The 15,536-nt window shown below is 47.2% G+C and overlaps 2 protein-coding genes across 6 annotated transcripts; one reads left to right on the top strand and one right to left on the bottom strand.

Moving 5' to 3' along the window:
* Positions 1-58: 58 nt before the first annotated feature.
* Positions 59-11,510, bottom strand: LRRC41 (leucine rich repeat containing 41). 5 transcript variants are annotated; one of them, XM_073357826.2, is made up of 10 exons: positions 11,037-11,510; positions 10,368-10,454; positions 9,349-9,419; positions 6,332-7,562; positions 4,869-5,111; positions 3,274-3,438; positions 2,402-2,500; positions 1,744-1,866; positions 908-983; positions 59-358 (listed from the first exon to the last, which is right to left on the bottom strand). In XM_073357826.2, exons 1-10 carry the CDS (start codon positions 11,146-11,148, stop codon positions 124-126), a joined length of 2,442 nt encoding a protein of 813 aa, XP_073213927.1. In that variant the 5' UTR covers positions 11,149-11,510; the 3' UTR covers positions 59-123. The 5 variants fall into 5 exon arrangements, 4 of the variants coding, with proteins under 4 accessions (XP_073213927.1, XP_073213928.1, XP_073213926.1 ...); XM_073357827.2 differs by lacking the exon at positions 11,037-11,510 and adding an exon at positions 10,593-10,883; XM_073357825.2 differs by lacking the exon at positions 11,037-11,510 and having other exon boundaries at positions 10,368-10,586.
* On the top strand, positions 11,265-15,481 carry UQCRH (ubiquinol-cytochrome c reductase hinge protein). Its single transcript, XM_073357833.2, has 4 exons — positions 11,265-11,418; positions 13,078-13,104; positions 13,827-13,988; positions 15,208-15,481. The coding sequence occupies exons 1-4, from the start codon at positions 11,362-11,364 to the stop codon at positions 15,238-15,240; spliced, it is 279 nt and encodes a 92-aa protein (XP_073213934.2). The 5' UTR covers positions 11,265-11,361; the 3' UTR covers positions 15,241-15,481.
* Positions 15,482-15,536: the final 55 nt, after the last annotated feature.

Below are 15,536 nucleotides of genomic sequence, written 5' to 3'. Positions count from 1 at the left end.
CTGCTTCTGCACCATGCTTTGCGCACAGTGTGAACAGCAATGCCAACGAGACGGGGAGCACTGTTCTGTACAACTTTATTTCAAGCTCTCGCTAACTATTTTACAGCAGTTCCTGGGCGTTCATTACATCACGCTAATGTAGTCAGCAAAGGCCTGCGAAGAGTCCCAGGTGTTGCTGACCACGCTGCACACAGCTCTGAGCCGCCGAAGAGCTTCTTGCGCTGTTGCAGCATCTTGGTCCAACCAGTTCTGAAAGAGGCGGAGGTGGGTAAACGTGATCTGCCCGCCTCGCTGCAGGATGTGGCTCTCCAGCTTCTTTGCAAACTCCAGGAGCCCGTCCGGCTTGATGCAATTTGAGCTTTAAGGGGGTAAAACAAAGAGTAAAATACAGTTAAGATCTTAGGTGCCTACAAGTTAAAATTCATTTGAGGAGGAAGAGTGTACTTATTCTCAAGCATCACAGTAATAATGGTAGGCAGTAGATACTAACAGCTTGATTGTATCCGATGGAGACAGGTCATGCATAAGAGCTGGTTATACTCCGCCTCTATAAAGGGCAGAGCTGTTCTGTCCATTCTCCCACCAGCTGGCAAGCAATTGAACAAGCATGGTGTTTTTGTCATTAAACTCATTCCTAGCCATTTAAAACTGGGGCTTAGATGCTCCACAATGAAAGACGTATTTCTTTTTCTTCCCTTACGGTGTACGCAGGCATACCTACCTTTGAGAATGCTCAAATCCTGGGTAGCGGCAGCAAGGTGTTCCCTAAAACATAGTCTTAGTTGATGTGGTATCAGCTCAGCTAGTGAACAGAACGAGGCTCAGGATTTACCCTGCTGTTGGAGCACTGAAGTTTGTTTAAAAAGGGACGTGACGGGAGAGTACTATGGTTGAGGCCGCAGCATACCTGACGTCCAACTGGCAGATGGAAGAGGATGAATCTTCAGAGAAAATGTCAGCCAAGGCAACCAACCTGTGATTCCCTAATGATGGGAAAACAAATGACATGTGAAGCCGCAACCACTGAAAGCGTCGAAGGAAGGAGGAAGGCGCAGCACCAAGGGACTTAAACAGCTTCAGCACTGGCTCATTACTACTAGAAACAGGGCTGCAATCGAACACCTCCAAACAGCAAAGTGTGAAAGTCACTATGAAAGTTGGGCTTCACACTGGGGGCCTACCAGTGAGAGAGAGGTTTGATTGACATTACAGGTCCATTGAGCCATTCAATTCCTCATCCTCCCTACACCTTTAACTGTTACCTGAACATTACTAAAGCAAAAAGGTCCTGTCGGAAATCATTAAAGAAACCTGTAACTTTAGAAAACTCTAAGTTGCATTGAGTAAGCCGATGCAGTTGCTTTAAGAGGCAGAGTGTCTGCATAGTACACCTGGCTAGAGCTAGTGCTATCAGCTTTATTTCTAGCTATTCTAGACTCAGGGCCTTAATCTTCCACATCTGGAATCTCACCTCTGTCAGTGGCCAAAACCTAGCGCTTCACAGAAAGGGGGGAAAAATCCCATCATGCACCTGGATAATTGTGCAATGCAGCACATGGCTGAAATGCCCTATCTACCTCCATGAAAAATACTCATTCCACAAATACCACTGTTTAACAGCTGTTGTGTGTTTAACTCAGTGGTAGAAGTTGGTCAGCAATGGCTCTGACTACTCTCCTGATAGTTAGCTGTCAGGGAGCTAGTGTAAGGGGATGCCCATATAGTTGCATTGACAGTACATACCAAGTCTGTTTCCAGGCAATTTGAGGCTCTTCAGAGTTGAATTTCTCTTCACTATTTTGATTATGTTGGATAGAAACTCAGTGGTGCAGCTTTCAAACAGCCGGCAAAAGGAAAATGTAATTTCTACCAAAAAAATACACACAGTGATAGATGTATCTTTGGCCTCTCTCACCACAGTCAGTAAATTTATTTATTTACATATTGCAGATTGCTTTGGGGGACCTGTTTAAGGTGCAAGAACTGAAACCATCCTTGCTAGGTACCTAGTTACAACATGCTTAAAATGAATAGTGTAGGCAGGACCCTCAATGGTGTTGTTAACCTGGGTAAAACCCTGATCATATCCCTCAGTTATGTGACCTGATTATAAGGTTATAGCACCATGCATGTTATGTCTAACAGCCACGACCGTAACTCAGTTGTTTTGCACTGCAGACTGGCTTCAGAGCTTTATCGCTCCTTAGTCACAACCCAGGTATGTTCTCATCCCCCCTGCCCACCGCCCCCAAAAGTCACACATCCCATCTCCTTCCCATTCCTGAGAGAATGAAACTGTCGGACAAATCCTGTACTCCCTAGGATCACACACTGACTCCAGCCTCAGCCCCACCAGCAGTCTGTGGTGCAGCCCCTGTGGGTGGGCGGGTGTTTGCTGTACCTTGAAGGACAGGGTCCTGCAGCAGGAGGAGAACTTCCTTCTGGTAGTCAGCAAGGTTCACATCATGGAAGCTCAGTCTCTTCAGGCCTGGATTACACTCTGCAAGACGGACAAAACCTTACTGGTCAGGTATCGTGTGCCTGTGTGTCAAAAGAAATGTGCTATCTGCTAATGAAATCCCAACCACACAGCTGGCTGTCCTGGATAAATAACAGCTCACCATTCACAGTACTTAAACTTACAAATTTAGGGCCAAATTCTGCCTTCAGATTTCTGCAATACAGTAACTCCCAACTCCCCACGGTAATTTTCACTAAAACAAAAATGGGAAGAAAATCCCTGCCGCCTTTTCCATTTTTCTGTGTTCGTGAATTGCGCCAAGTGTGTGCATTGTAGAGACGAGTAAAAATTTCAAAAGCACTTAGGTGCCTAATTCACTTTTGAAAATGGGACTTAAGTATGTTAGGCACTTTTGAAAATTTTACCTAGCACGTACAGTCCAAAGCAACAGAAAAGCAAATGGTTAGGGCTCTAGAAAGGCTCTGCAGAGACAGCTATGCCAGTATAGCTAGGCTGGTGGAGCCCCCTACTGGAGATACAATTTATACCAGCATAAGAAGATCTATCGATAAACAACCTCGGGCATAGCTGTGTCTACACAGGGTTTTGCCAGCGCTGCTATTTCAGTCAGGGGTGTGGAATTTTTCACACCCCTGAGTGAGACAGCTATGCCCACAAAACTTTGTAATGAAGACCTGTCCCGCGAGACAATACAGGTGGCAGAGGAACAGGGAGGCTCCTAGACAAGCTGCTCACAGGAGACCGTGATAGGTTTTGTCCAAGAAGCTCACTGCACAGTTTCATTGTGTTACCTTTGAGTGCCTGCAGAAGGAGCCCAAACTCCAGGGGACAGGAAATTGTAGCACTGTCCAGGGACAACTGCTGGAGAGACCTTGAGGCTTTCAACACAGGCAAAAGGAGACTGGTCTGCAGAGGTTCTCTGGGGAATCGGATCTCTAACTGTTCCAGGCAGCTCTCTAAAGGGAGGGGGGGAAATGATGTTTGTTGGCAAATGCTTTCTCTCAAAAATGTTTGATAAATGCATTTGGTTCCCAGAGGAACTAAGTCATCCACTGTACCCATCACCAGTGTCTGGGTGCATGGAAGAGTAATGAATATATAGACTTGGGGTAAAATTTTCCTATGTGACTTAGGCATCTCAGTCTCATTGATTTTCAGTAGGACTTATGCTCCTAAACACCTAAGTCACATTTGAAAATTTTATCCCCTTATCCACAAATAGCTGAATCAGCCTTTCATTCCAGGACACAGTTCTTCACAGATCCCATTCAAAGCCAAAAGCCTGTGGGTTGCTCTACACTTAAGTTATACCAGCATAGCTGTGTTGGTCAGGGGTTTGAAAAAAACACACCCTTGACTGACATAGTTACACTGACCAAACCCCCAGCATAGACGCAGCTGTGCTGACATAAGAGTGCTTAGCTGACATCATTCAGGGAGGTGATATTCCTACACTGACAGAAGAAGAACTTCTATCAGCAAAGGCTGTGTCTACACTAGGGGGCTATGGCAGCAGAGGCCGTACAGTGTAGACATAACGCCCTGAAGACCAACAAATCTGTTGAAAGAAATGGAAATGGGTTCCAGAATCTGCAGTCCCTGACCTGCTACAGCACTCAGACATGGAAATCCCAGGGCTTAGCAATAGCCTTGCACTTGATCTCAGCTATCATGATGGTGAACAGAGTTTTTTTTCTGACTGACACCAGCCAACCTATACAAGGCCTTATATATCATAGTCAATAGCATGAATTGCACACACAAGTGAACAGGAAGCCAGAACAGCACAGCAGATCTGGACCACACAGGTAAGCAAGCCAAAAGCCAATTTCTGCACTGACCATAGGTTCTGCCTGGCCTTGTTAGGTGCTGATGCGTTTGGTATTTTACATGACACAATTAAAGACGTTCTGTCCAGGAGCCCTAAAAAGTTGTGCCACGTCAGAACATACAACAGACTGGAGGTCACAATCAATCTGCAGGTGGAAAATTGCGGCGAGGTCTGACTCTCAAAGGAATGGTCACAATCACCTAGCTAAAAGAAAAGGAGGACTTGTGGCACCTTAGAGACTAACCAATTTATTAGAGCATAAGCTTTCGTGAGCTACAGCTCACTTCTTCAGATGCACGATATGCATCTGAAGAAGTGAGCTGTAGCTCACGAAAGCTTATGCTCTAATAAATTGGTTAGTCTCTAAGGTGCCACAAGTCCTCCTTTTCTTTTTGCGAATACAGACTAACACGGCTGTTACTCTGAAACCAATCACCTAGCTAAGTGCAAACTGGGCCAGGACTTAAGCATCTTACCCTGTGTGCAAAGGCGGTTGAACTTACTGCTTTAAACAAAGAGCAAGATCTCATGTACTAGTCAGCGTCTATAGTCTACCTGGAATTTCTGCCTCTGAGCTCGAATGCCCTTCTGGCCTGTTCCCCTCCAGCTGGTTTTTGAGATCAAAGCTGACCGAGAGCGTGTGAAGGCGGGGGAAGGCAGTCAGGATGGACCGAACAAGCTCCACCGAGGGGATGTATGAAAACACGTCACTCACACGCACCACATGGAGGCTGCAGTCTCTGCGGTGAGAGAGGGCCCGGAGCCCAGACAGGATGCAGAAGATATTAGCGCCCAGGCCTGAAACCAACATTTCAATAGCAAGCAAGATGGGTGTTACATACACAGAGAGAGCAAATAATTCAGCAAGGCTGGAACAAAGACACAGCCTGTATCACCTGCACCTTTCTAACAGATCCCAGCATTGGACTGTGGACCGGTTTCCCCAGGGAAGAGGTAGAAGCCATCACTTTAGCAATTTAAAACTGGACAATGCACTAGACAAATTACAGGGAACAATCCTGCACTTCAGGGATGGATTAGATGGCCTCTGATTAGTAAAATATGTGATTAACTCTAGGCAATGTCTTAAGAACTCCAGAGTCTTTCATACATATTGACAACATCAGATATAAAAGATTGACTAGGACACTTTGTCCATTTCCACTAGCCAGTGCAGAACTCTTATCAGCAGGGCTTTATTCAGCCCAGTGCAATGTTCCGAGCTTCCCACAATTCCTTTTGGGAACTATTCTATAATCTAAGACTCTTATCCTGTAACCTGCCCCCACAGAACTCCACTGATTTCAGTAGAGCTCAGCATGGGTGCAGGAATCTGCCTGCATGCAAAAGTCTGGTGGATCAGGGTCTATCAGACTTCACCATTAGGAAGTTATCCTTTTGCTCTGTTTCACCCCCACTACTCCTAGTTAGACTCATTTGTCCCTTTAATCTGATGGGTTTACATCCCAGTTCCTTCTCCAAAGTAAAGTTACCATAAATGTACATAGGAACAAAAAATGTTACAGGATGTTTTTACTCTGCAGTGAAGAATCCCCTCTGGACCCCATTAAAATATTAAACCCTTTTATTATTAATTATGGATAATATAGTGGTGTCTAAGGGCCAGCCAAGAATAGGGCCCCACTGTGCTGTACACAGTAGAAGGTCTCTGTCCTTTTCTTCCTTTCCCTTCTCTCACTGCTTGTATCATCTTCATTATAGTCTACTTGCATCATAGCACGTTTTCCTCGAACACAGACACACCCCTCTCATATTTTAAGCCCGATTGCTGCTGATCAGCTTTCCCTTGCTTTTTTCCCTACTTAAAGAAAGCCTTGCATGGTTTGAAGCGTCCTTGCTACCTATATTTTCAGGGTGAGCTTAAGAGTGCCCAATGATGTCTGTTCCACCCAACCAAAATTTCAGTGCAGATCTTAGCAGTTTTTAGAAGTTGGCTTCAGTCAGAAACCAGATTGTCAAACACGCCTGAAATTAAAAGCTCTGTTATTACTACTAACCATTGTAAGACAGAACCAGCTTTTCTAAAGATGCCCAAGAGCTCAGCAGGTTCCCCAAAGCTCGACAGGTGTCCCCAGTCAGAGGGATGGAGAACAATTCCAGCGTGGATACACTTCGGAAGCGGCATGCTGCTTTCAGAGGAAGGATTCCGACAGATCCTCCTTCCGTGCAGCCAACACCCTCAAAGCTAGGCGTGTCTGCTGGGGAAGGGGCCCAGCCATCAATGCTTTCCCCTTCCTGGGCATTGCTTTCATAGAGCGACTCTGCCGTCTCCTCCTCCTCCCTAGCAACAGCGAAGACAAAATCATAAAGATCTTCTGCATCCGCACGAGCTCTGCGGTTTCTCCTGGTGCAGCGGCGCTTCCTCCCCACTGCCGTCTTAAACCGTCTATAGGGCTTTCGGAAAGCGGGGCCAACCGAAGATCTTTTTGGTAGGGAAGGAGAAGACTCTCCTTTAATGTTGTAATACTCAGGGGGCACCTTGCAGCTTATACCTTGACATGGTAGGTTGTGCAAAGGATGGCTCCCCAATCCGCAGAGCACTGGAGTTTTAACAATGCCACTACTGCTCCTGGACAGTTCTATAGATGCTTGAGAGTCAGGATCAGCGTCTTGAAGCACTTTGGCTGAAGCAGTTTGGGCCTTCTTGCTTCTTGACTCACTATCACCCCACTGGACAGTCCCTGATTGTTCAGCAGATCCACAGCACAGCTGAGTTGACTCTAGCAGGGCATCATCCTCTTGAGTTAGCAGGCCTTGGGTGTCCGACTCCTCTCTGCAAAGACTGCAAGGGCTGCCCTGGTGCACAAGTGTCTTACCTGGGTGCCAAAACCCGGCACTCATACTCAGAATGAGGACTAAAAGTACTTTATCGGGAACTGGCCAGGAACACATGGATACCTGGCTGACAGCTCCATGGTGGATCAGATGATGAAGCAGCAAACTTAGTGAATGTCTAATGGACAGATCGGAGGTCAGCAGATGACGGAACTTCAAGGTTCTCAGTGAGCCAGCCAGGTTTTCTAGCACTCTTTGGTTGGGCTCAGCAGTGAGCTCTGCTACCCCCTGCAGCATGTTACAGATGGTGAGCTGCGTAACATGCCGCGAGCTGTGGAGTAGGGGTGAAAAATGGCGGTCACTCAGGCGCTGATCTGAAGAAACATCCAAAACTCCATGCAGGACATTTGAGAAGAAAGTTTCAAGGAACTTCTTCCTCCAACTTGTTATGTTCTGTAATAAAATCCCAGAATTAATGGATGTTATCCTCATTTAAACAAGGACACACTGGGAAAGAGGGAGTGGACTTTCACCCTAGGATGCTAATTCAGATTCTATCCAGGTCAGTAGTGACCATAAGCTGTTATCATCTGACAAAGCGTTTAGTGGCTTCAGTCAACATCACAGAAACCACCACTGCCACTAGTTTCCCAGTTGTCATCAGTCTCTGTAGAGGTTAAGGATGTGCCATGGAGACTCAAATACCCTCTCATCCCAACAGGCAGTCCCTTCAGGAAAGTTTGGGGGAATATTGGCGGTAAACAAGTTTATACTGCCACAACCTGTGCCGCATGGATTCCATGTTGCAAGGCAACATTTGACACCAGCTAAAGTTCTGATCCTGAAAAGTACTGTAGTCCGACAACTGGCGTTGAAGGTCTTAATTAAAATCAGTGGGAGGGCTCAGTGTATCAGAATCAGGCTTACCAGACATATTGTACTCCCTAATCCTTCAGGGTTCTAATTCAACAGTTTATTCCCCATGTGTCTTTACTCCAACACCTGCACAGCAGAGACTTTACAACTGGGGGTAGCACCCACACAGCAACAACAGAGACGGGGCAAGAATTTTAAGGTCAGAAGAGACCTTTATGGTCATCTAGTCTGACCACCAATATAACGCAAGACACAGAACTGCACCAAGTGGCTCCTGCATCAAAGCCCATTATTTCTAGCTGAGCTAGAACATCTCTTTAGACAGAAATCCAAGATTGATTTACAGACAAAGCGAGGGAGACTCCACCATGTTCCTTAGTAAATTTGTTCCAATGGAGAGTTACACTCACTGGTAAAAAATTGCACCTTATTTCTACTCTGAACTTGTTCAGCTTCAGCTTCCAGTTGTTTGATCTTGCTACGCCTTTGTCTGCTGGATTAAAGAGCACTCTACTATGAGAAATCTTCTCCCCGAGCAGGTACTTATAGACCAGGATCAAATCACCTCTTAACCTTCTCTTTGTTAAACTAAACAGATTGAGCCTCTTTATTTTCTCACTCTAAGGGAAGTTTTCCAGACCTCAAATCATTTTTGTAGTTCTTTTCTGATCACTTTCCAATTTGTCAACAACCTTTTTAAAGTGTGGACATCACAACTGGACACAGTAACACCATACACAGTGGGTACAACACCTCTCTATTTCTACTCAACATTCCCCATTCTTATATATCCAAGGATTGCATTTGTTCCCTTAGCCACCACATTACACTGTGAGCACACGTTCAGCTGGCTATCAACCATGGCCCCCAAGTCCCTTGCTGAACTATGCTTTCCAAAATACAGTCCCTCATCCTCTAAATGTGACCTACATTCTTGATTCCTAAATGTAGGACCTTCCTAGAGTGTAATAAAATCAGAGTAAAATAAATTTATTTTCATCCCAATTCCATGCACGTTCATTGTGAGGCCCAAAATGTACAGCGCACATGCATACACTCCAGCAGTGGGCTTCATCCTAATATATTAAGCCCACAAAGTGCTATAGCATCCTTCTGGATGAAAAATTATATATAAGTACAAGATAAGGTGTTTTATGGAACATTTTGAATACCAGGGTGACATCCTAATCCCCGATCCTGTAAATATTTACACGTGTTTAACTTTAGACATGTCAGTAGTCTCACTCAAATCAATGGAATTATTCACGTACTCAAAGTGAAAAATATGAATAAGTGTTCGCAAAATTGAGGTGTAAACTTTGTGTCCTTTCTAAATTGGTCCATCAGCAGTTTTCCAACTCACCTCTGACTTGGATGGTCTGATTTTCATCACATCGTTCCAGAGTTTGTGCCATATGGGCTGGGTTGAGAGTCCTGAAATACAAACAATTTTACACCAAATCCTCTATCTCAAAAGATTTATTCAATTTTCCCTTCTTGGGTTTCACAATGATGTTAATGTAAAACAAATAAGGTTAGAAACACGAGTCATCAAATACTATTTTTTGGAGAACATTCAGGGCACTAGATCGATACTGATTTAAAAGAAATAAGACATTTTATGTTTGCTAAAGAGGCACTATGTGGTTAAAATAATATTTTAAAAGATATTTAGTACAAAAATAATCTTTTCCCTGTTACCTATTACATATCAGATTGTTATTCTTTTAGTTTTGGTAATCTAATTAATTATTATAAATTAATTAAAACTTTTCTGTACTAATCCTGCCTATGTACTTTTAGTATTCCTCATTTTGGACACTAAATAATAATTTTCACTGTTGAATACTTACATAGAAGCAAAAAGCAGCAAAGTTTGGATTACAAATGTTGCAGGTAGTGTTATTATTTACAAAACTATTTCCAGTGGAATTTAAACAACCAAATATACTAAGTATTTCTTGTCTTAGGAATTGAAAATGTTATTTTTAGAAAGCCAAAGTTTGGGATGAAATTTGACTTGATGGTGTCTTTTAAAAACTATACATTTGGGGATTTTCACTGAATTCTCATCTATTTAAACAGACTGTATGTAACAGATACCATCAGCCCTTTTAAATAAGATTATTATTCATCAGCCATGGTTGGCAGTGATCAAAAATCATTATCTTTAATGCTGTTCAGTGTTCTATAAGAAATGTATTTGGCATTCTAAATCCAGTTCCAATTAGGGAAAACGTCCACACCAAAAAACTTCTCATAGCTGATAGTAATTGCTATTCCTTGTTAACAGTTTCAGCGGAGAGGCCCAGAACCAAATGATCAATGGAGACCAAACAACCCTTCAACTTTAGAGAAAACAGTTTTATGAATAAAACTGACCTTTTTTCACAGCAATGTCCTCAATCCTTTCCAGGTAATAGATATTAAGCAAAGGCAGGATGCCCTGGAGTATCTGTCCAGGAAGTGCTTTGGGGTGGGGGAAGAGAACAGATGCAGAACACGTTATAAGTCTGGGAGGCGGAAAAGGTTTAGAGAGACAACAAAATAAAATGGAGACTGAAGTTCCCACTAGGGTAACACTTTGGTCCATGGATTAATGTTCACCTAAATGTGCATTTTGGCACTTGCACTTCAAGCAGAGACAAGAACCCATCACCACTGTGCCCCATGTCCAGGTTGGTCCAGTCAGGTTCCACAGCGATGCCTTCCTCACAAAGACCCTAGGGATGGGGATGCCCTGGTAACTCTGGGGCACTCAGCGCTCAATGTGCTGCCATCACAGATGTCACATACCTAACTCAGCTCCCACCAGACACGCTGCATTGGAAGAAACCTGGGACCCCCGCCCACTTCACCACCAAGCACTTGCGACATCCCCCAAGTTGGGACCCGCCCCCAACACACACATATATACTGGGACTCGCCCCCCCTCCCGCAGGCCCCCCACTGCCCAGGACTCAGACGATCCCGCCCCAAACTGCATTAGGACAGACGTGAAACACCCCCCATTGCAGTGGGACAGGCCTGGGACCCCCGCGCCCCCCTTACCCCAAACCTCTCTCTCCAGGGTCCCCATGGCGGAGCTCACCACCACCCCACTCAGCTCGAAGAGGCTGGGGGGGCTCCCACCAGCGGCCCCTCCCTCCGCCCGGGCCTCCATGGCCGCCGCCGCCGCCCTCACTCAGACGAGCACCCTAGGGGCGGGCTCGCCGCACAGAGAGAAGCAGCGCCGGGCAGCGCCGCCATCTTGGGAGGGTCACGCGGGCCTGGCTTCCGCTTCCGGGTGAGAGGGGGCCCCGGAGAGGCGGGGCTTCCGGCGGGTGACCCTGGCGAGTCCTTCTGCGCCTGTGAGGCAGCCCGGAGCGGAGCGGCGATGGGGCTGCGGGGCGAGGAGATGCTGGAGGGCCGCAGCGGGGAACCTGAGGTTGAGGTGAGGCCGGCCTAGCACGGCCGGGGGCCGCCTCTACCCCACCGCGGCCTGTCCCCTGCCGGCCCCGCTCGTCCCGTAGCCGCCCTCGGGACCCGGCCTGCACCACAGCTTCTCTCCCCACGCCTCCCCCATAGCCGTGTCCCCTGCCGGCCGCCGTACCCTGCCCCCCCGCCCTCGGGACCCGGCCCGCGCCACAGCTTCTCTCCCCCACAGCCGTGTCCCCTGCCGGCCGCCGTACCCTGCCCCTCCGCCCTCGGGACCCGGCCCGCGCCACAGCTTCTCTCCCCCACAGCCGTGTCCCCTGCCGGCCGCCGTACCCTGCCCCCCCGCCCTCGGGACCCGGCCCGCGCCACAGCTTCTCTCCCCCACAGCCGTGTCCCCTGCCGGCCGCCGTACCCTGCCCCCCCGCCCTCGGGACCCGGCCCGCGCCACAGCTTCTCTCCCCCACAGCCGTGTCCCCTGCCGGCCGCCGTACCCTGCCCCTCCGCTCTCGGGACCCGGCCCGCGCCACAGCTTCTCTCCCCCACAGCCGTGTCCCCTGCCGGCCGCCGTACCCTGCCCCTCCGCTCTCGGGACCCGGCCCGCGCCACAGCTTCTCTCCCCCACAGCCGTGTCCCCTGCCGGCCGCCGTACCCTGCCCCCCCGCCCTCGGGACCCGGCCTGCACCACAGCTTCTCTCCCCACGCCTCCCCCATAGCCGTGTCCCCTGCCGGCCGCCGTACCCTGCCCCCCCGCCCTCGGGACCCGGCCCGCGCCACAGCTTCTCTCCCCCACAGCCGTGTCCCCCCCCCCGCCCTCGGGACCCGGCCCGCGCCATAGCTTCTCTCCCCCACAGCCGTGTCCCCTGCCGGCCGCCGTACCCTGCCCCTCCGCTCTCGGGACCCGGCCCGCGCCACAGCTTCTCTCCCCCACAGCCGTGTCCCCTGCCGGCCGCCGTACCCTGCTCTTTCGGGCTGGGCCCCTCACCTGCCGGGAGCCCCACGAGGCTGGCTGGGCGTGCGCTGCGGAGCCTCCCGCTGCAGGGCCTGCGGAGCCGCTCGGCGCCCAGCTGTTCCCGTGCCCACGCCCCGGGCCATCTCAACTCCTGGGCTGCCTGGGACGGGGCGGGTTCCGGGGGCGCCTAGCAGCAGGTCTGGAGCCCTGGCGCTAGGCGCTGTACAGACTCGGACCAACGCGCTGGCACACGAAGACAGTAGAGAGCAGGTGGAGACGCTGGGGGAGCACAGGGAAGAAACGAGACCGCACTGATCAGCGGGCGCGGGGGGCTCAGCAATTCAGTTTCAACTGCAAGAGTGGGAACGTTTGTACAAAACAAAACTGTTCTCTAATGGCGCAGGGGAGAGCCTTACGCTGGAGACTTAAAGGATCTAGGCAGACAAATGTGCACAGTTTCTTCCTGAAAGAACTGGCTTAAAGATTAAGCTGTTGAGGTGAAAACAGAGTATAAATCAGAAATAAATCATATAACCTGCTGTTCGTTCAGTGTCTGGAATTAATCAAGCCATATAAAATAAAGCTGAAAGACAAATTCCTAAAGCCTGCATGTGACTTGTGGAAATAGCTTTTATACTCAGTAGACTCTTAAGTGTGTATAATGGCATAAATGCTTTCTGTATGGCATAATATAACTGACTTTTATCTGGTATCTCTTTCTTCCAGGAAGAGGAGGAGGAGGCAGAGCTAGTGGTAAGGAACTACTGAAGCTTAGAAACCTTTTCCACCAAGGAAAAACTGCAAGACGCATAAATGTTTTGTAATGGATGTGAACTATGCTTTTTCTCTTTGATTAACCAAACTTGTTCTAAACAAGGGGCTGATGAAATTAACACTTGTGGTGTCTCATTTACTGTGCAGTATACAGGGAATAGAAAGAACTAATGTCTAAAGACCTGGTTTTCCGTGAACTTGTAGGTGTACACTTGTGTGCAATTTTGTACCGTGGTTACCATGTGCTCAAGCATATCTGGTAGTGTGTGCAAAGTAAGTGTTTCTTTGTACAGGTGCAAATGTGTGGGGTTTTTATCAGTGTGTTTCTATGGGCTTGCTGATTGTCAGGCCCTGGATATAACGTGTAGTTTATATGTGAGATGCTTTCATTTTGAGAGCCAGGGAGGCTTCTGGCACCACAAATGGTACGTGGTTGTGGTGTGTTTTGCTCATCTCTTTTTTTAGAAGAGGTACAGAGCAGGGGCATTTTCCTCAGCTGAGGACATCCCCCCCCCCCCCCCCCCAGCTTGGTTGTGCGTGTGTAGTGTTACCTGTTAGCATGCAGTGGAATTTGGTTTGGAACTATTGTCTGAACTCTCAAAGTCTGTTCTTTGCATAAGATTTGCATCTGACCACGTAGAATAAGTAACTCTACAAACTGTGTTGTTGGACTTTTTGTTCTCTTTGAACTTGACCCTCAGGATCCTTTAACCGCAGTAAGGGAGCACTGTGAGCAGACTGAGAAGTGCGTGAAGGCACGGGAGAAGCTGGAGCTGTGTGGTGCGCGAGTGTCTGCAAGGTCCCACACGCAGGAGGAATGTACGGAAGAGACGCTATCTCAGAGTCATGCCAGGGACCACTGTGTAAGTTCAACAGAGGCTGATACCTAGTCATTTGTGTTGGTTTGCAATCTCTAATGGGACGTGGCTCAATCAGTACCTTATTTCTATAATATCTGGCTGTTACGTCACACTCTTCATCAGTAGATCTCAAATCACTTGACAAAGGACATCAGTATCATTATCCCCATTCTACAGATTTGGAAAACTGAGGCTCAGAGGTGAAAGTCATCCAGCAAGCCAGTGGCAGAGCCAGGAATAGAACCAGGTCTCCTGCTTCCCAGTCCAGTGTCATGGCCATCAGCCCAGATTGCATCTATATGGCTGATGATGCTCTAAAACGCTTTATTTGATTGCAGTATAGGATGAATGAATAAGAACAAGCATCTACTGAATCAGTGGTTTTAGAGTAGCAGCTGTGTTAGTCTCCATTTGCAAAAAGAAAAGGAGGACTTGTGGCACCTTAGAGACTAACCAATTTATTTGAGCATAAGCTTTCGTGAGCTACAGCTCACTTCATCGGATGCATTCATCAGATCAAGTGAGCTGTAGCTCACGAAAGCTTATGCTCAAATAAATTGGTAAGTCTCTAAGGTGCCACAAGTCCTCCTTTTCTATTTACTGAATCAATGTTGTTTTTAATTTTAAAGAACTCTGAACCTTGATCCTGTGAGGTGATTTTTTTTCTCTTAAATACTTATTTGTTCCTCCTTTTGTGTTTGAAATTCTGACTCATTATAACCGTTACATTTATTGCAGTCTATGGATAAGAACACTCAGGGGAGTGGTTTGGTTTTGGTTTTCTAAGAGGGCCCTGTGCTGATCAATATGCACTATAGTACTACTACTAGATACATCTCATCTCTGAAGCAGATGGATTAATTTGAAATATTGGAGTTTGTAAGAACACCTGCTTGAAAAAACAATTTATTATTGCTAGTTTGTCAGCCTCTAGTAGTTGGTTTGAAGTACACTTTTGTAGCCTTCATAAGCTTGTTTGAAGAAAGACAAAGGTGGGACCATATAGACAATTAGAAAATTATTGGTGATCAAGGAAGACAAACTTCTCTGTGATCAATCCTCTAATTATGTTGCTGCTGTTTTAAAGAATCTGAGATACAGAAGATAGGGACGTAAAGATAGGGAAGTGAGGAGAGAGAATGTGATGTCTGTTCAGTTCTCAAGACCTTTGTGTTGAGAGAACCTGTCAGTTACTGAAAGCTTTTTTCACCTTGCCTTTTAGGTGGCTCACAAACTCTTTAAGAATCTGAAGTAAATGTTGGAGGAAGTCTCACCATCTGCCTCCATCGTTCAGCTGGAACACGGTGCAGTTTCTTTTGGATTCTAAGTGCTGCTTGCTGCCTGGTATTGTGAATGTACAGTATAAGTGAAGAGCTTCCTGGCTGTGCTGCGGTGATCCAGGTGCCAACGTGTCATTGCATCTCTGTTCCATGAAAAATGTGCAGCTGTAACAAAACCATCTTCTATGGTTTTCCATATTAAACATTTTCAAAGTTCCTGTGGAAATGGCTTCATTTTATGACTACTTAATGAAGACTGTTAATTAATATT

Source organism: Lepidochelys kempii, chromosome 8, assembly GCF_965140285.1.
Source record: "Lepidochelys kempii isolate rLepKem1 chromosome 8, rLepKem1.hap1, whole genome shotgun sequence".
In the NCBI taxonomy this organism is placed as follows: Eukaryota; Metazoa; Chordata; order Testudines; family Cheloniidae; genus Lepidochelys; species Lepidochelys kempii.
The sequence above is the reverse complement of the archived record's forward strand: the minus strand, read 5'-3'. Positions and strand labels throughout refer to the sequence as shown.